We start from the raw sequence: 21,525 nt of genomic DNA on the forward strand, positions 1-21,525 counted from the left end.
GCCTGCATCGTCGTTGAATCCCACACTACACCTAGAAAAGTGGTTCTCTGTAATGGAGAAAGAACACTCTTTTTGGCGTTGAGCCTCAGCCCCAGTCACTTGATATGAGCAAGAACGACATCTCGGTGCCGAACCGCCTGTTGTTCCGATTGAGCTAGAATCAAGCAATCGTCTATATAGTACAGAAAGCGGATGCCCTGTAACCTCAGCGGGGCTATAGCAGCATCCGTACACTTCGTGAATGTTCGGGGTAACAGTGCTAGGCCGAACGGAAGAACCCGATATTGGTACGCTTCGCCCCCGAAAGCGAACCTCAGGAACTTCCTGTGTTGAGGGAGGATAGATACATGGAAGTAAACGTCCTTTAGATCTATCATGACAAACCAGTCCTCGGATCTGATTTGAACATCCCCAGTGACAGACACAGCGCCCTGTAACGTACTGGCAGGGAACAGCTGGTCTGGGCACTCCACAACCCTCCTCGGAGGGGGCGAGCGTCCCTCGGGAAATCGCTCGTCGAGTCTCTCTACGCCCTGTGAAGGCAGGGATAGTAGAGCAGACCCCTGAGGGCATCGGAAAAGACAGGGCACCGTGTTCTTGTGCAGTGAACTCAGGTCTTTCACGATAGGGACCACCCTCAGAGTCCTGACGTTCAGCACGTCAGGATTTTTTTTTTTTCGATGAAGTAGTATCCTAACTCCCTGCTGGGTGGGGGACCCATTCCGCCAGGAACTCTACTAAGGGAACCAGCCTCTCGAGGCTGGCCTCCGGATGAACATCCCGAGTGACAGACACAGCGCCCTGTAACATACTGGCAGGAAACAGCTGGTCTGAGCACTCCACAACCCTCCTTGGAGGGGGCGAGCGTCCCTCGGGAAATCGCTCGCCGAGTCTCTCTACGCCCTGTATAGGCAGGGTTAGTAGAACAGACCCCTGAGGGCATCGAGAAAGACAGGGCACCGTGTTTTTGTGCGGTGAACTCAAGTTTTTCCCGATGGGGACCACCCTCAGAGTCCTGACGTTCAGCCCGTCAGGACTTTTTCGACGCGGCCTTTCTGGCGACAATGACTGTCCTCAGATCAGTCCTGCCCCGAGAAGGCCGCGCCGGAGAGCGCCCCGCCTCGTCCCTCCAGTTTCTCTGCAGGGGGGCACGAGACGTGACACTCCGCTTCTGCTGTGCTCTTTTGGAAGACGAACTCGACGAAAGACTTTGCTCTGGTTGAACATTCTGCGTGACAGACACAGTGCCCTGTAACGGCGCACCGGCAGGGAACGACTGGTCTGAACACACTAGAGCCCTCCTTAGAGGCGGCGAGCGTCCCTCGGGAAAGCACTCGCCAGACCCTTCTACGCCCTGTTTCGGCAGGGTTAGTAGGACGGGCCCCTGAGGGCGCCGGGAGAGACAGGGCACCCTTAAGGGAGGTGAACGCAAGTCTCTCTCGGCGGGGACCCCCCTCAGATTTCCTTTGAGCAGGTTGGCCAGAAAAGCCTGCATAAAAGTCATCGTATGCAAACATGCAGCCGCCTGCCCAGCCACCGAGTAAGCCTTCCCCACCAGCACAGAGGTATATATATTTATTTATTTATTTATTTTTTGGTGGAAGAGCCGGTGCTTTAAGTGAAGACGATGAAGCAGGAGAGAGATAGCTCGCGAGCGTCTCCTCCGCCTACAGTATCGTCACATAACCAGCAGATTTAGCACCAACAATGTTACCATAAGCATTGGACTGATTTGTGTAAATTCTGCTTAAAACCGGTCTAACCCAGGTCTTTGAAACCTCAGTATGAAGATCTGGGAAGAACGGTAAGCACCGGCTAGAAGGATGAGGTCGTGCAGACAGAAATCTATCATCTAGATTGCTTTTAATTCTAGAAACCTGTCTATCAGCTGGCCACTCGATACTGTTTTTTTTTTTTTTTTTAGCTTTTCAACAGCCCGAGATAATACATCCATCAAACCTTCTTCATTTGCAGTATAATGTGTCTCTGATGCAAAACTTTCGACATCCAGCTCCTCAGAACTGGAAAATCTCAATTCAACATCATCATGTGCCTCCACCCGGGCAGAAGTAACCGCCGCAGCGCGTGCTTCCAGAGCCGGGTGAGAGGCACTAGATCTCGTCGGAGATAGCTGAGATAGGGCGGAGCCCGTCTCAACGTCGCCAGCGAGATCCATCTGCGAGCCCCAAGACAAGCGCCGCCGCTCTGCCTCATCAGAAACGGGACCCGAGCCTCGGGGAGCTCGCAGCAAATCACTCTCCTCGAAGAGCGATCGCCGCGAGCGCAGAGTTCTCAAGGGAAAACGCTCGCAATGCTGACGATCGACTCCCTCGAGAGCCGACTGGGCATTGCTGCACTCCCAAACAAGCCACACTTAGCTGGTATGAATCCCCACCCGTGATGTACCGAGTACAGGGGGGAACACACTTCTTATACTGCTCGCTCATATTGGTTTTTTTATATAAAATATATATAGTGAAAACTCCTGACAAAACAGACAAACACAATCGACAGACTCAGACACACACAGAGCTGCTGAAGTAACTAAAAGCTGGCGTATTGTGTACTCAGGGGATATTTATAGCTTCCTGGTCGATGACGTCACTCGCCGTACGCTCATTCTCTCCATTGACTGATTTCATTCATGCTTCAGACGCGTCACGCTGAGGGCGTTCCCACTGCGATTTCACGCAGCGGTAGTCCCTGAAGGGGAACTTGTATGGTTCTTAATTAATTACTTTTATTTATTTTGTTTATTTGTATTTGTTACTTTGTCTTGTCTAGTTCCTTCTCTACTGTACAGCACTTTGGCCAACCAAGGTTGATTTTAAATGTGCTTTATAAATAAAAATGATTTGATTTGATTTGAATGTTGAATATAATGTATAATAATGCAATGGGGGAATATTTGTGGGTCCTGATAATGCCAAATGTCTTGTTACCAGTAAAAAGTGGCCTACATTATTTTAATTATATCTAGTCAGTGATCTGATCAGTGATTATTTTCGTCTAAAATAATTCTGTGTTTTCAGCTTCAGAATCATGAATATTTTTATTTTGGTGTCTCTATTGTCATGTGCTTTGGTTTTCCGGCACCAAGTCCAAGCAAATTCATTTACACACACAATTTAATACCAAATTTATCATTTTAATAAACTTTTTTACCCATTTTACAATTGCAAGTATCGCAATAATATCATATCGTGAGTTCAGTATCGTGATATGTATCGAATCGTGACATTAGGGTATCGTTACACCCCTAGTATATGGTGAAGTGTAGGTTTAGGAATTTAAATAAACAATAAGTTAACATTGTGAGTTACATTTAAGACACAATATTGTTTGTTTTTGTTGTATTTCGCCAACGAACATTTCAGAATGAAACCACAGCAGAACCAAGTGTCCAAACAATACACAGCGGTGATACGTTACCGAATGAATCCGTATTCTTAATGAATCAATTTAATTAAGGATTCAATAAAATGACCTGCTCACTTGCTATAATTTCATATTTAAATTTTGTATTAAAAAACAACCTCATAGCATTATTTATGTAATTGTAAATATATTAATGCCACTTCTGATGCTAATCTGTGTTAGTCAATTATTCCTTACTTGTTAACATGAACTAAGAATGAACAATACTTCTTTTATTAATCTTAGTTCATGTTAATTTGAACATGAACTAATACATTATTAAAATCATGTAAAATCATTATTAAAATCATGATCCAGGTGGTGTGTGTGGAGGACTGATCCAGGTGGTGTGTGTCTGTGTGTGTGTCTGTGTGTGTGTGTGTGTGCAGGTCTGATCCAGGTGTTGTGTGTGCAGGTCTGATCCAGGTGGTGTGTGTGTGTGTGTGTGTCTGTGCAGGACTGATCCAGTTGTTGTGTGTGTGTGTGTGTGTGCAGGACTGATCCAGGTGGTGTGTGTGTGTGTGTGCAGGACTGATCCAGGTGGTGTGTGTGTGTGTGTGTGCAAGACTGATCCAGGTGTTGTGTGTGTGTGTGTGTGTGTGTGTGTGTGTGTGTGTGTGTGTGTGTGTGTGTGTGTGTGTGTGTGTGTGTGTGTGTGTGCAGGACTGATCCAGGTGGTGTGTGTGTGTGCAGGACTGATCCAGGTGGTGTGCGTGTGTGCAGGACTGATCCAGGTGTTGTGTGTGTGTGTGTGTGTGTGTGTGTGTGTGTGTGTGTGTGTGTGTGTGTGTGTGTGTGTGTGTGTGTGTGTGTGTGTGTGTGTGTGTGTGTGTGTGTATGTGTGTGTGTGTGTGTGTGTGTGCAAGACTGATCCAGGTGGCGTGTGTGTGTGCAGGACTGATCCAGGTTTTGTGTGTGTGTGTGTGTTCAGGACTGATCCAGGTGTGGATCCTCCTGTTGGAGCAGCTGACTGCAGCCGTGTCGAACTGTCCTCGACAGCATCAGCCACCGACACTCGAGCTGCTGTTTGAGCTCCTGCGGGAGGTCACCCAGACACCAGGTAACTCATTGTCTACAAATTACGACCAGAAATGGATAAATATAAAGCCTGCTGTTTAAAACAAGTAAAGAACCAGTGTATGAGAATGGTTATTATGCTCAAACAGCATGAAACTGTATGTTCGCCAAAAAATCAAACCAATTGCATGCCAAAAAATCGATCCCGTTTTGAAGCTTGTGACATATAAACGCGCACATCAACCCGATCACATGCTTAGTGTTCGTGTAAACACTACATTCGGATTCAAGTCCAATTGAAACAGAAGTTGTGCATGTAACCGTAGCCGGTGTGCTGTTCCTCTTGCTCCTCCACAGGGCCTGGCTTTGCCATCTTTTCCGTCATCCAGCTGCTTCTCCCGGTCATGTCTCTGTGGCTCCAGCGGAGTCACGGTGAGCACTCGTACTGGGACATCGCTGCGGCCAACTTCAAGCACGCCATCGGACTGTCCTGTGAACTGGTGGTGGAACACATCCACAGCTTCATACATTCAGGTACAACTCTCAAATCAATCATAGTTTTGATAGATGCGGATTGTAATCAAGCTTAAGACAATTGCGGTGACATACAGGAGTCGTACAGTAAGCCCACGTGAGTCTAATATATTGATGCTCAAACAAAGCTCTCGACGCACTGATTGGACACATTTCAGTACATTCACGTCGTTTCCACACACATTCAGGATAATGTACTTATCTGTCATGTGTATATTGCTGAGTTTAGTAATTCTGAATGGATCCGTGTACTGTAGGTTTATGCAGTCGGGTCAAGGCGTTCGTTTTAGGTTTTTATTTTTTAGGCGCCTCCATGTGGTCCTGTTCGGTATGTTCTTGATTTTTCTAAAATTTAAACAAGCTTTTTGCTATTGCACAGTAAGTGTGCGATTAATCATGATTAAAAATGTAATCTAATGACAGCCCTAGTTTTTAAAGAGTTGTATTTCAATGCACGTAAACGCCTCGGTTACGACTGTAACCTCGGTTCCTTGAAGAGGGAACGAGACGTTGCGTCGATTGAAGCTAAGGGAACGCTTTGCGTGATTATGTATTGAAGCACATGTAAAATCAGTCCAATGGCGTGGCGGGACGTCAGAAGCGGGTGACGCCATGAACCAGGAAGAGCCAGGATGGTGAATGCGCAGTGGATAAGACACATGCCTTTGGTGTGAGAGACCCGGGCTCGAATCCACTGTGAGACACCAATGTGTCCCTGAGCAAGACACTTAACCCCTAGTTGCTCCAGAGGCGTGCGACCTCTGAAATATAGCAATTGTAAGTCGCTTTGGATAAAAGCGTCAGCTAAATGAACTAAATGTAAATGTATAAAGCCGGTTCAAAACCCAGCCGCGACAGCTTCACAGGGTCTGAACAAGTCGCCTACAGGCACGCAGGAGATATGGCAGGTGACGCAACGTCTCGTTCCCTCTTCAGGGAACCGAGGTTACAGTCGTAACCGAGGAGGAGGACAGAAGGCCTGCTGCACTAAAGGCCGGAGCACATTCCTTCGGTTTTAATTAAATTACATTGGTTACCCATACGATACAGAATTCAATACAAAGCTTTGTTGTATGTTTTTATGTCTTTGCATGGCCTAGCACCTGAGTATGTTACTGATTTAATCAGCCGCTGTCAATCAAGTAGATCTCTGCGCTCTAATGATCAAATGCTTCTCATGGTTCCGCGATCCCGTTTAAAATGTAAAGGTGATCGGGCATTCTCTGTTGCAGCTCCTAGGCTCTGGAATGACCTTCCTCTGTCAGTAAAAACTTGTCCTTCATTGAGTGCGCTTAAAACTTACTTGTTCTCTTTAGCATTCGACAATGCTTTGTAAGTTTTTATGTCACATGTTTGCATTGTTTTTATGTCTTTGTTTTTACTTTTTTCTTTTATACCTTCTGTACAGCACTTTGGTTCCACTTGTGGTTTTGAAAGTGCTCTATAAATAAAGTTGAGTTGAGTTAAAGATCGGGCCACATTAGTGGGGACCTTAGGAACACAACCGTGTCTAAGATGAAGAAACGCTTTAACCATGCCAGGTGCAAATTCCAAGCACGAGGGTGCAACCGACAGAGCCTGAAGATCTCCTACTAAGAGAATAAATAGCGAGGAGGAACAGAGTTTTTAAAGTAATAAAACTAGCTGGAACCTCCTCCAGGGGCTCGAAGGGAGCCTGGGAAAGGCCATGGAGGACAATAGCCAGGTCCCAAGTCGGTACCCTAGTGCGTACAGCAGGCCTCAGCCTCAACGTGCCACGTAGAAAACGAGATACCAGAGGGTCTTTACCCACAGACATTTTAACCAAAGGAATGTGGTAAGCACCTATGGCCGCCACATAGACCTTCAGAGTGGACGGGGATAGACCTGCAGTGAACCGATCCTGCAGAAACTCCAGCACTGTACCAACCGGGCAGTTAACTGGGTTCAGCTGACGGTCACTGCACCATGAAGTGAAAACCTTCCACTTCAAGGCATAAAGTTTCCTTGTGGAGGGAGCTCTGGATTGTAGAATGGTCTCCACAACCTCGGTTGAGAGAGCTGACCCTATGAGCTGGGCCCCCTCAGAGGCCAAGCCTACAGGTTCCACAATTCGGGACGAGGGTGAAATATTGAGCCCTCTGCTTGAGACAGTAGGTCCCTCCTGACGGGAAGCTCCATAGGAGGCCCGTTAGGAGAGACACTATATCTGCAAACCACACTCTGCCCGGCCACCGCGGGGCTATAAGAAGCAGGCGCAGATGGTCCCTGCGAACTCTCTCCAGAACTCCCGGGAGCAGAGCAATCGGGGGAAAAGCATACAAACGCAGCCTCGGCCACGTCTGTACCATCGCATCCAGTCCGAGAGGAGCTGGATGCGTGAGGGAGAACCAGAGTGGACAGTGAGACGTCTCTCGAGAAGCAAACAGATCCACTTGAGCCTGGCCGAACTCCCTCCATATCAGCTCCACCACCTCGGGGTGGAGCCTCCATTCCCTGGGCCTCGGCCCCTGTCTCGACGGGATGTCTGCTCCTATGTTCTGGGCCCCGGGATATAAGCTGCTCTGAGTGAAAGCAGCTTGCCCTGAGACCACAAGAGGATTTAGTGCGCCAGTTTGCACAGCGGACGTGAACGCAAACCCCCTTAATGATTTATATAGGGGACCACCGATGTATTGTCTGTGTGGATTACCACATGGTGGCCCCTGAGTTCTGGGAGGAAATACTTTAGAGCTAGAAAAACGGCCATCATCTCTAGGTGATTGATATGCCAGGAGAGGTGATGGTCCCCCCACAGACCCTGAGCCGAGCGTCCCGCTAGGATCGCTCCCCAGCCCGTGAGGGAGCCACCTGTCGTTAGCATCCTGCGACGACAAGAAGCTCCCAACACGGGTCCCTGGGACAGGAACCAAGGTTTCTTCCACATAACCAGGGCACGTAGGCATTGCCGCGTAACCTTGATCATGCGAAAGGGGTTGCCCCTCGGGGAAAACCCTTTGGTCCTGAGCCACCACTGCAAGGGTCTCATGTGCAGCAGGCCAACAGTTATCACGTTGGACGCCGCTGCCATCAGACCCAACAGTCTCTGAAACTGTTTCACACTGAGTGACTGGCCTAGCTTTATCCTTTTTACGTCTGACAGAATGGTCTCTATGTGTGCCGGAGACAGACGCGCCCGCATAGACATAGAATCCCAAACTACCCCCAGATAAGTGGTCCTCTGTAGTGGAGAAAGTACACTCTTCTTGGCGTTGAGCCGTTACCCCAGCTCTTTTATGTGGGCGAGGACGACATCTCGATGCCGGACCGCCAACTGGTGCGAATGAGCTAAAATAAACCAATCGTCGATGTAGTTCATGATGCAAATACCCTGTATGCGTAATCGCGCTAGAGCTGCATCTACGCATTTCGTGAAAGTGCACATTTTTAATTTTAGTTGCATGACTGACTCGTTCAGAACTCTTAGATCCAAAATGGGACGCAACTCCCCATCCTTCTTCGGAACGATGAAATATCGGCTGTAAAACCCGGTGTCCCTGCTGGAGGGAGGTACATATTCTACGGCCCCTTTCTCCAACAGGTTTTTCACTTCTTGTTCCATTACCAGAACCTGCTCGGGGTCCACCACAGTGGGTAGGACCCCCATAAACCTGGGCGGGCGAGACCCAAACTGAATTTGATAACCCTTTTCTATGGTCTGCAGGACCCAACGAGAAATATTTGGCAGTAGCTTCCACGCTGTCAAAAATTCTACTAGAGGTACCAGCTTCTCGAGACTGGTTTCTGGATTTAGTTGTTGTTGAGCACTCAGCTCGTCGCCCTGTAGCGGCGAACCAGCAGGGAACGACTGAACTGACTGCTCTAGAACCCTCCTCGGGTCGGGGGCGGGCATCCCAAGACCACTACGTTTCCGGGTGGACCCTGAGATATGTGCTCGCCGTAGACCGCTGCGCCCTGTAACACACAAGGTGACAGGGTTGGCATAACGGTCCCCCGAGGGCACCGAAGGGAGGCGGGCACCGTATAGTGAGGTTGATGTTTGGGGCTGCTCCCACTCAATCAGCCCCAGAGACATGAATCCGACGGGGGAGGAGTTTTTGAAATGCAGCCGCCTGTTTAGCTGATTCCTGAAACCTCTCTAGACGACCGAATTCACTGAGTCGCCGAAGAGGCCAGTAGTCGAGCGCGTGCTTTCGAACCCTGATACAGCGCACTGGATCTGTCAGGTGAGGGCAGAGATAAGGCAGAGCCCGTCTCTAACCCCGCTGACAGATCCATTTGCGATCCCCAAGACTGAAGCCTTCGCTGTGCCTCAGCAGCAGCGGGACCTGAGCCCTGGGGAACGCGAGCCTGGGCGTCCTCGCAAAAGAACACCAGGCGGGATCGGAGCGTCCGCAATGGAAGCACATCACAGTGCTCACAGCTAGCGCCCTCGAGCGCTGACCGTGCACGTTCCTTTCCCAAACAAACAACACAAAGAACTTGTGTGTCCCCATTCGTTAAATAACGCGAGCAGGGGTGCACACACATTCTGAACTGCTGCTTGCTCGCCATAATGATATATATAGTTTCAGTTTCACATATAGCGCTTGTGAAGACACAAAAGCTGTCGCGGCTGGGTTTTGAACCGGCTTTATACTTCCTGGTTCACGCCATTGGACTGATTTTACATGTGCTTCAAAACATCATCACGCACAGCGTTCTCTTAGCGTCAATCGACGCAACGCGAGTTCCCTTGAAAGGGAACTAATGACCTGTTATGCCTGATTCAGAATACATGATTTTTTTTGGTCTGTTACGGTAGTCACTGTGTCAGATTACGTGATTTTGAGTCCTAAAATCTTGTGTTGTGGACAAGAAACATGTCAGACTACACGTTACTTTCCGACCAGTGATCGTGTGCCGTCTCACGCACACACATTCACTCGCACACATATATACACGCACGCACACACACACATTCACTCGCACACATATATACACACGCAGGCACTCACATGCACACGCACACACACATTCACTCGCACACATATATACACACGCACACACACATTCACTCGCATGCACACACGCTCTCACTCACTCACATACACACGCACACTCAATCTCGCTCACTCACTCACTCGTGCACACACACTCTCGTCACTCGCATCACACACACACACACACACACACACGCTCACACTCACTCACACACACACACACACACACACACACACTCTCGTTACTCACTCGTGCACACACACACTCGCTCTTGCACACACACACTCTCATTCGCTCACGTACACACACTCACTCTCGCTTACTCGCGCATACACACACTCACTCACTCGCACACAAACACTCCCTCTCTCTCTCGCTCACTCACTAACTCGCACAAACACAGTCACTCGCTCACACACACACACACACACACACACTCTCGCTCACTCACTCACGCACTCTCTCCTACTCGTTTACACTGACTCTGGCTCACTCACTTGCGCACACACACACACACACACTAGGGGGTTAATAACACTGCAAAAATAATCAAATAGGCTTTATTTCTGTCAGGAACACTATCGTCAAATACAATTGACAATTATAGTTTGGATTGGCGGTATCGCTCTGTTCTGGGCAAGAACTCCCTGCGCATCCATGCAGTCTAGCATGAATAAGAGCAATAACCCTCCTTAGGGTAAACGGAACAGAACCAACAATAATCTATTGCAGATAACATTAATTCAAAATTTTAAAGTTCAAGATAATTGGAGAATTATTTCGATATTCGAGGGGAATCAGAAGGCCAAATCGTGACTGAGAGAGGTGGAGCTGGGGAGGGAGGAGGGTAATTCACTCCTGAGAAACGTCACAGCTGCTGATAATACTGAAGGAGCTTATATATGAATACAGTGATAGGCGTTTATTCCTATAGAGGATCAGCTGAGAGTCACTGAAGCGAGCTTGACTAACGTGACCTGCCAGAACTGTCTTGATTTGCTTAACACAAAACCAGGGTTATTTAACGTTATTTTAAACTAAAAATAAAATAAACAGTAAATAGACTAAAATAAAATGATTTGTAAAACAGGCGTTTGCTCTTGACAGGTTTCATGAGATTCAGCCTACTAAGACCTGGTGTGTGCAATATGTGCCATGATATTTAATACAGAAATGTGCAGGAGTTTTAAGTTGGTGACGACTTGAAAGTGTGAAAATGAGTTCTGTGTGTATAACTATAACTTGTATGACTTAATTTTTTTGTAGATATTGGCTATGAGAATCTGATTAACCTGATGCTGAAAGATCTCTTCAAACTGCTGGTGTCCTGTGTGGCAGAACCAGCCGAGACCATCTCCAGAGTGGGCTGCTCCTGTATTAGGTGTGTGTGTGTGTGTGTGTGTGTGTGTGTGTGTGTGTGTGTGTGTGTGTGTGTGTGTGTGTGTGTGTGTGTGTGTGTGTGTGTGTGTGTGTCAAGGTTATAATCGTTAACGAAAACGAACGAAAAAACGAAAACTAGGTGGGAAAAAACATTGTCGTTAACTGAAATAAAAATAAAAACGAGGCATTACAAAAAACGATAACTAACTAAAACTATAATGTGTGTTTGGCAAAACTAACTAAAATAAAATAAAATTATAGAGTAAATGTCCTTAGTTTTCGTCTTTGTAAATGTCTTGGGCCGCCGCACAGGCCGCCACATATTGCGTTTCGTTATTCATTTTTAAAAAACGCAGCGTATTCGTTCAGCTGCATTTCCTTTCCCTGCTCTCTCTCTCTCACATACACGCGCGCGCACGCACACACACACGCACAGATATGGCAAGCCAAGAGGGTCAGAATTACGCTATAGATTAATCGCGTTTACAGCCAAACGCCGTCTAATACGGCGTTTTAAACCGTATTTCGCGCGTTTTTTACGCCGTTGTAATTACAAACGCCGTAAATAACGCGCGAAATATGTCAATGACACCGTATTCCACGGCGTTTTAGTGTGCATGGAAAGCGCCGCTTTTTACGCTGTTCATCTCGCCATATGACGGCGTAAAAAACGCCGTTTTGGTTGAACAGAGCGCGCGTTATTTTACGGCGTTTTGCTAATAGTATAATGAGCCACGCCCACTGTTTTACACAGCCAGTGAGTTTGAACTGTTCTCTCCCAATCAATGATGAACTGAGTCAGACCAGACCAATTCAGCACGGATCATTATAGCCAAGGATCATTCGAATCTGTGAATGGTTTATTATTTTTTGTGTATAGCCTACCTACACTTACTATAAAAACAAAACATTGCTTGTATAATGAAGAAAACAAACAGCTTTCCTTTCCGTGAACTTGCTTCTCAAAAGCGATCCTTTTCACCATGAACCGAAATAAATTTCGTGTATAGATAGGCTATTTATTCCTTTTATATGATTTTATCCTGTTTTTTTCTTGTTCACAGAAGTGCTACAGGTGCATACGATGATGATTCTGTTCTTTATGCAGCTATTTGTGCATGCAGGCTAAAACTAAACCCCTGGAAAAAATGTTTGTGTGTTTTTAATGGGTCACAGACACTTGTAAATTTTAATTTAACATAATCTTGTCGGTTAATGAATGGAGATGATCGCGTCGGTTGAAGGTCGCAGGGAAAAAAACCCTAAATGAATCCAATTTGTTGATAAAAATGAACATTTTAAAATTTTCGTTTAGTTTAAGTTTTTCAACTAATACTTATATTTTCCTTTATTTCCGATTTATGTCGATTAGCATAAATGTTTTTAATAGTTTTAGTTTTAGTTAACTAACCCTGAACATCCACAGATCTGTAGCCTAAATTTTGCTCTTTTAAGACACTAATATTTACAAATATATATATGTTTGTCATAAAATAATTTATCAATGTATTATTTTTATAGGCTATAACCTAACCTTTTACAGTTTTGGATAAAATAGGCCTACATTTTTTGCATAATTTTTGCTTAAAAAATAAAGCATTCATAAATTATTTTATGATAAACATATTACTGTCTTAAGTGAACTCGTTTATAGTTATACACTCAAATAATAATAATAACAATAATAATAATCATTATTATTATTACATTTTAGGCTACATATTTAGAAGACACTTTTGTCCAAAACTTACAAAAAAGGAACAAAGCAATTCGTCAAATGTCCGTCATAATAGAGTCACAGTCAGTCAGTCAGTTAGTCAGTCAGTCACAATGTCAGTCTAATAATTTATTAATTAGACAATAATAATAAAGGGCTAGTATTATCACAAATAACCACAAGATTTTGACGCTCATCATTCATATTAAATCGTCTATTCCAACATATTCCACCATTGTGGAGCGCGCTTACTGCATGACATGGAGGCGCCGGCGACTTGCATCACTTGCATTTTCCTATCAACAGTGGAAACAACTTAAAATACTCCCTAATTTCTGGTCATACAGAAAAGAAAAATACATCATTCGCAACTAATTCTATTTGTGTAAACTCACAATAACAAGAAAACGATGTGCTTTTGTAAAATAACTTGCATGCTCTCCGTGAACTGGAGCGCGTCTCAAATGAACTGAAAAACAGCGTAAACTAGCCTCACAGCTTGAAATGTCCACTTTTAAACGAACGAATTAGAATCGAAAGCAAATACCGTCTGATTATGTAATCCGTATGAAAGGTGCATTTCTCTCTAAAGGCACATCCCCTTTATAGCGGAGATGGAGATATGTTAGCTGCCTGATTTAGTTTATTAATAAACAATTAAAATGCCTCGTTGTTTGTTCAGACACATTTATTATCAATAGCCTACTTTTGCCGGTGCTTTGTGGCAAGATTTATGCATGCGCTTTAGTATGGGAGGCTATATTCCTCCATGCATCCAGTATTTAAGAAGAAATTAATATAAACGTGCGATTAGTCAACTAATTACTTAAATGAATGACTATAGTCGACTAGAAAAATCTTTAGTCTATGGCAACTCTAATCAATAAGAAAAAAAGAAGTGTGAAGTCCGCACACTGAAAAAGCTGCTCCAAAGAATTTATTAGCAAGGCAACGTTTCGACCATCAGGTCTTCATCAGGCACAATAATTACTGTAGAGTAAGTTTAGCTTTAAATAGACACAGGTGATCATCATTAATTAAAATCACCTTGATTATGCACACATAAGGGATCAAATGACAGACAAATACAAAGCACGTGACCATACCCATACATGTATACATATACAAATACATATACATGCATATACATATAAACAAATATACATAAACACATATACATAATAATAATAATACTATAAAAAAGGCTTGATATCAAACTCCTCATTCAACCCTAATGGTGACAGAGTGCTTAAGGTATAAATCCAAAAGCATTCCCTCTGTAATAATTTTTTCTCATAATCTCCTCCTCTTGAGGGTTTTGTTACTTTTTCTATGCCAATATACTGCAAGGCGCTGACATTATGACCTACTTTTCTAAAATGAGCCGCTATAGGGCTGCGCATATCACCAGTCCTAATGGTACTGCGATGTTCACTAATACGGGTACGCAATTGTCTAATGTTTTTCCCACGTATGCAAGACCGCAAGGACACCGAATTAGATAAATCACACAAGTGGAAGAACAAGTAATAGTACCACGTATCGGAATATCATGACCAGTACGTGGATGACTAAAATTCTTACATTTGTGTGTAAAAGCACACTGGGCGCAATTACCACACCTGTAATTCCCTGGGGGAAGAGTTGGAATACCATGTTTCGTGCGTGAAGGATATTCAGATTTCACAAGCAAGTCACGAAGATTATTTTGGCGTTTAAAGACTAGTTTTGGACCATTTTTAAAGACACCTGATAATTTAGGATCACTTGAAATGATATGCCAATGTTTATTTAAAATGCTACGAAACTCCGCACCCAAAGCATTGAGAACTTGCGTATTCTTATCGCGTTTTTTTCGCAAACACTGCATTTGAGAGGTCTCATTGATTTTCTTTTTGGCATTTTCGATCCATTCTGTACGGTAACCACGATTCAAGAATCTTTTAGTTAAAACATTGGATTGGTGAGTATATGATTCATCCGTGCTACAGATTCTACGCACACGCTTAAATTGACTGATAGGTAAACTCTTAATTAAAGGCCTAGGATGGAAACTATCGCCTCTTAAAATAGTGTTGCGATCCGTTGATTTTCGGTATAGATCGGTATGGAGTTTCCCGTCATTTATATATACTCGAACATCAAGGAAACTAATGCTTACTGGATCGCATTCCATAGTGAAATTCACATGCTTAGTCCTTGAGTTAAGATAATTCAAAAACATCAACATCTCTGCAGGTGTAGCCTTAGTGATCATAAAAATGTCATCAATGTGCCGCTTGTAAAGCAAAATCTTAGGAACATTAGAAACATTTTTATGATCACTAAGGCTACACCTGCAGAGATGTTGATGTTTTTGAATTATCTTAACTCAAGGACTAAGCATGTGAATTTCACTATGGAATGCGATCCAGTAAGCATTAGTTTCCTTGATGTTCGAGTATATATAAATGACGGGAAACTCCATACCGATCTATACCGAAAATCAACGGATCGCAACACTATTTTAAGAGGCGATAGTTTCCATCCTAGACCTTTAATTAAGAGTTTACCTATCAGTCAATTTAAGCGTGTGCGTAGAATCTGTAGCACGGATGAATCATATACTCACCAATCCAATGTTTTAACTAAAAGATTCTTGAATCGTGGTTACCGTACAGAATGGATCGAAAATGCCAAAAAGAAAATCAATGAGACCTCTCAAATGCAGTGTTTGCGAAAAAAACGCGATAAGAATACGCAAGTTCTCAATGCTTTGGGTGCGGAGTTTCGTAGCATTTTAAATAAACATTGGCATATCATTTCAAGTGATCCTAAATTATCAGGTGTCTTTAAAAATGGTCCAAAACTAGTCTTTAAACGCCAAAATAATCTTCGTGACTTGCTTGTGAAATCTGAATATCCTTCACGCACGAAACATGGTATTCCAACTCTTCCCCCAGGGAATTACAGGTGTGGTAATTGCGGCCAGTGTGCTTTTACACACAAATGTAAGAATTTTAGTCATCCACGTACTGGTCATGATATTCCGATACGTGGTACTATTACTTGTTCTTCCACTTATGTGATTTATCTAATTCGGTGTCCTTGCGGTCTTGCATACGTGGGAAAAACATTTAGACAATTGCGTACGGGTATTAGTGAACATCGCAGTACCATTAGGACTGGTGATATGCGCAGCCCTATAGCGGCTCATTTTAGAAAAGTAGGTCATAATGTCAGCGCCTTGCAGTATATTGGCATAGAAAAAGTAACAAAACCCTCAAGAGGAGGAGATTATGAGAAAAAATTATTACAGAGGGAATGCTTTTGGATTTATACCTTAAGCACTCTGTCACCATTAGGGTTGAATGAGGAGTTTGATATCAAGCCTTTTTTATAGTATTATTATTATTATGTATATGTGTTTATGTATATTTGTTTATATGTATATGCATGTATATGTATTTGTATATGTATATATGTATGGGTATGGTCACGTGCTTTGTATTTGTCACGTATCTGTCATTTGATCCCTTATGTGTGCATAATCAAGGTGATTTTAATTAATGATGATCACCTGTGTCTATTTAAAGCTAAACTTACTCTACAGTAATTATTGTGCCTGATGAAGACCTGATGGTCGAAACGTTGCCTTGCTAATAAATTCTTTGGAGCAGCTTTTTCAGTGTGCGGACTTCACACTTCTTTTTTTCATTTGTATTACTCAGTTGTCCTGCACCTGCGCCCAATTCTGGGTGTTTGGGATGTGCACACCAGTTGTGTAATTTAACTCTAATCAATAAACAATTTAGTTGACATTATTTACTTAGTAGCCCAATTAGTATCCAGCTCTTAACATTAAAAGTTGTAATTACAACGGCGTAAAAAACGCGCGAAATACGGTTTAAAACGCCGTATTAGACGGCGTTTGGCTGTAAACGCGATTAATCTATAGCGTAATTCTGACTCTCTTGGCTTGCCATACACAGACCCTCCCCTCCGTGCACACCGCGTCTTCATGTAAACGAGTGTTCGTTGAAAGCAAGTTCGCGAAAGGTTGGTAGGCTATCTCGTGAACACCTTTACACAATCACACATTAAAAAGTAGTATAACAAATATTTTAAATTCTGAATACAGAATAATTTTGTCAGTGTGTTAATGTCGACCCGAGAAGCGATTGCGGCTTCTTTAGAAAGTTTGAGGTAAAATGCAGTTGGGTTGTCGATGTCAAAACACGATATAAGCTGTGATTCAAATATTAGCTAAAGTTAAATAATGTTATGTAATTTTTTTACTCTAACACTGAATGTTTGCTGCTTCAATCCAGATGAGTATTGTATAGGGTAAATTTAGTAGGGGTGTGAAAATTGTACCGCTGTGGGATTTGTATAGGTTGTGCATTTTGTATAGAAGATGTGTAACGTAGATTTTTTGTACGGCGTGTGGATTTTGTAGAGGTAAAGAGATTGAGCTCCTAGCAATGTCTTGTGTGGCTCATAAATGTGTTGATACATGCCGTTCATGTGTGTCTTCTTTAGTCTGTTGGCTATTTAGGTTTTTTCCTGGCACACGTCACTTACACATTTTGCACTTACTGCGGAGTGTTGTGTAGACTATTTACAAATTTGTGCTCATATGTGACCCTGGATCACAAAACCAGTCTAAAGTAGCACGGGTATATTTGTGGGAATAGCCAACAATAAATTGTATGGGTCAAAATTATCAATTTTTCTTTTATGCCAAAAATCATTAGGATATTAAGTAAAGATCATGTTCCATGAAGATATTTTGTAAATTTCCTACCGTAAATGTATAAAACATTTATTTTTGTGAGTGAATGCAGCACAATCGCAAACATAAATGGACAACTTTAAAGAGTAACTAAACTCTAAAACAACTTTTTTTAGTTACTTATCTGCAAGAATGGAGCTTCATAAATGCTGTTCATTGATTCGAGTACATTTTTTGACATTTGGGTATAAAGTGTTTTAATTTTCAAATATATGGTGTAAAAACGTCTGAGTGCTGCCCTCTTCAGGTTAAACGGAAAGCTCCTGCAGTAGGGGTACTCTGTGACGTAGGGTACTCTATGACGTCACTCGGTCACGCCCTTGGTGCGAGTTCACCACGCTCTTGGCAGCCCCTGGTATAAAAGCATCTGTTTCCGTCAAAACTACTGTAGCGAGTCAGGAGTTGGAATTAGGAGTATTGAAAACGGATATATATATATATATTAGCATATAGTTAGCATAGCATTTATATAGTTATTTAGATTATTTCATGTAGCCTAAGTAGTTAATCTCGGCTATCGCTCCAGTGTGCAACCTGCATTTTACGTGGGATTGCTTCTCCAACGCAATGGAGGTGGAAATGGGCTTCTCCACACAGCTCGCGCTGCCAAACGCTGCTGTTCCTGCATGAACTCCACCACCGCAGCGGCGTCATGATGTGAGTGAGCATATGTTTTTAATCACAATTTATGTTCCTTCTTATTAGGCTAAAGTTAATTAATCCTCTGGTGTCGACAAACGCGCCGGCGCGATTTGCTGATTATTTTTTTCACATAGCAGCAAAATATAATGAACGTAATAGTAATAATAATCCTGGAAAAAATTACCTCAAAATGACTGAATATAAGAATAATCGGATGCCGATCGCGATGCGGGAGTTAAGACCGCAGTTTGAGCTGGTGTCCACAGACAATTCACCCTCCTCCACTTCAGGTGAAGGTGGGGGAGAAAAGTTCTCGACTTCAAATGACCGCTCTGTTGCAAAGCTACTTGCGTCACTCCATTTTAGCTAGTTTGACAGCAGCTGTCACTGCGGGTCTCAGGTGCAGCCCCCCCGCTCAGCCCCGCCCTCGATTCGTCCCCTCTATCTCCGCTGGGGTCTGCCCACTTTTCCAGCATTTTTCAAATATTGCCAGTGGGTGGAGTCAGGCTTTGACCAGGGTTTTAGTTACCCTTTAAAGGCGATTTTCTCAATGTTTCGATTTTTTGCACCCTCAGATTCCAGATTTTCAAATGTTGCATCTCAGCCAAATATTGTCCTATCCTAACAAACCATACATCAATTGAAAGCTTATTTATTCAGATTTCATGTGATGTATAAATCTCAATTTAAAAAAAAATGACCCATATGACTGGTTTTATCATCAAGGGTCACATATGTACATTTTATGTAGCTACTGGTGTTATTGTTGAATACATATTTCTAAAATTGTATGATGTTTTTGTTGAGTTATTATTACACAATACTTTTTTCTTGAATCTTGCCCCTGACAAATAACCAAAATTACAAAAAAAGACTAAAACTAACACTAAAACTAATAAAAACTAAACTAAAACTAAGCATTTTCAAAAAATAAAAACTAAACTAAACTAGCAAACCCACTTTAAAAACTAATTAAAACTAAACTGAATTTGAAAACAAAAAGTCAAAACGAAATAAAAATAAAAACTAATGAAAAATGCAAAACTATAATAACCTTGGTGTGTGTGTGTGTGTGTGTATGTGTGTGTGTGTGTGTGTGTTTGAGTGTGTTTGAGAGTGTGTGAGAGTGTGAGTGAGTGTGAAAACATATTGAACTGCCTACATACGCAGCATCGTAGGCATGCTCCTAACGCGAAGGATGTTCGAAAAGATAGACAACATGATTATTCTTTTGGACAAATTGTAAGGCAGCATCTTAAAAAACCTTTCAAGCTCAGTGAGAAATCCATCCAAGCATCAGTAGTTTAATGTCAAACTAATCAAATCACTCTACCGTGTGACAATCAAAGGCTTGAAGTGACGCAGCAAAATATGATCAGACTAGTTAATTGTGTTTTAGTTTATTATTAGTTTATGTCTCCAGTAAAGTATCACTGGATATAATGGGTTGTGATGTGTTCCAGGTATGTTCTGGTGAGCGCAGGGCCTGTCTTCACGGAGGAGATGTGGAGGTTAGCATGCTGTGCCCTGCAGGACGCCTTCTCTGCTACCCTGGAGCCTGTGAAGGTGACGCTCATAATCGGGGCTGGGGAAAGTTACTTTAAAAGTAATGCATTACAATATTGCGTTACTCCCCCCAAAAAGTAACTAATTGTGTTACTTTTTATGAAAAGTAATGCGTTACTTTACTTTTGCGTTTCTTTTCTCACCTGGGCTGGGCTTGCTTGTTTTTTTTTTTAATAACATCAAAAAAAGTTGCATTTTTGGTGAATGTTAAGGCCCTTTCACACCAATAGTGAAGTGAATAAGCCTCAGGCTGATGAAAATGCATAATCACTCCTGTACAGTAGAGGGCGCCGCTCAAACCGTTCAGCCGTACTGTTCTCGATTAAAGAACAATAGGATACAGGAGAAGAAAGTTCAACACTCTTTATTAATAGATCGTCATTAATAGATTTACTCCTAAATTAATTATGGCAATGTTTACTTTATGGCGTTTATATTGAAATAGGTCGTAAGAGTGAATTTCTTAGTCTTTCATTGCTTTCACTGCACACCAAAATACCAATAATAATCAGAGGAAAAAAGCCTAAAATACACCATGACTCTTATTTTGAAATATGCATAAGAGACTTCTTTTAAAAACATTATCTTACCGATCCAAAACTTTTGACTCGTAGTGCATATGAATATTATTTGGCACTGTGAACACAGCAATGCCGCTGTAACTCGGTTTGCATCACGTTCTTCACACACGTTCATGAGTTCATTCATGATGTTGTGTGAATAACACACACACGTCATCCGTGTACGTCCGAGCTCATGCGCACTGTGGTCAGAGCGGTAATAATGCGATTAAGGTGTTTAATGCCTGTTTATTGCGATTAAAATCAGCGTACACCACATATCTTAATGCGATTTATGGTTAGTAAGATTATGAGCTTAATGTCCGTTTGATTGAAGTATTGTGTTTTCATGAGGTTTAATCACATTATTGCCAAAATCCCATTATAATCGCATTATGAGTGTGCCTGTAAGCCTTTTATTAGGAAGGAACAATCCATTTTTCATTACACTCTTACAACGTTGCCCCGTGCCTAACAACGCTACGGTGTTCACTGATATATTGTGCATGGCTAGTAGAACTAGCTTTTAATGCTAACCACTGACCAGTTCATCTTTCATGATTGTTCATGACATTAAAAGTGAGAATCAAGAATGGTCCGTAGGCGATAAACAAAAGAGTTGAGCTTTCTACATCTAGACTTTGTGAGGTTCACACAAGCTGTTTATAAGCCGATGAAAGTGAAATGCTTGTCAGACAGGCATGAGAACTAACGTCATGGAAAGATTTAGGAAAATCGCATTCCTGCTACATCGGTTTGAACATGAAAATTCATTGTCACTGTGTATTTAAACACATGCTCTGCAAAACATTGTTTACTACAATAGATTGAAGCGTAATGCTCAGGAAGTCTTTGGCCACATGTGTTTTTCTCGACTCATATTCAGGGTGTAATCTTCTTTGAGGATTAGTGTTGAGCTATTTTCTGGAAAGAAGTAAAATGGTGCTACTGTCAGG

General features: G+C 42.8%; 1 protein-coding gene across 2 annotated transcripts in view; it reads left to right on the forward strand.

Annotated features, from left to right (window-relative positions):
- The window catches only part of arfgef3 (ARFGEF family member 3), a 103,515-nt gene that overhangs the window by 68,202 nt on the left and 13,788 nt on the right, over nucleotides 1-21,525 (forward strand). For both annotated transcript variants that reach the window (XM_077224061.1, XM_077224052.1), the window contains exons 27-30: nucleotides 4,349-4,477; nucleotides 4,792-4,968; nucleotides 11,197-11,311; nucleotides 19,907-20,009. In XM_077224061.1, coding sequence (XP_077080176.1) covers nucleotides 4,349-4,477; nucleotides 4,792-4,968; nucleotides 11,197-11,311; nucleotides 19,907-20,009 — 524 coding nt within the window. The remainder of the gene's footprint in view (nucleotides 1-4,348; nucleotides 4,478-4,791; nucleotides 4,969-11,196; nucleotides 11,312-19,906; nucleotides 20,010-21,525) is intronic.

Source organism: Siphateles boraxobius, unplaced genomic scaffold, assembly GCF_051911475.1.
Source record: "Siphateles boraxobius isolate OS27281-9 unplaced genomic scaffold, OSU_SipBor_1 122, whole genome shotgun sequence".
Taxonomy (NCBI): domain Eukaryota; kingdom Metazoa; phylum Chordata; class Actinopteri; order Cypriniformes; family Leuciscidae; genus Siphateles; species Siphateles boraxobius.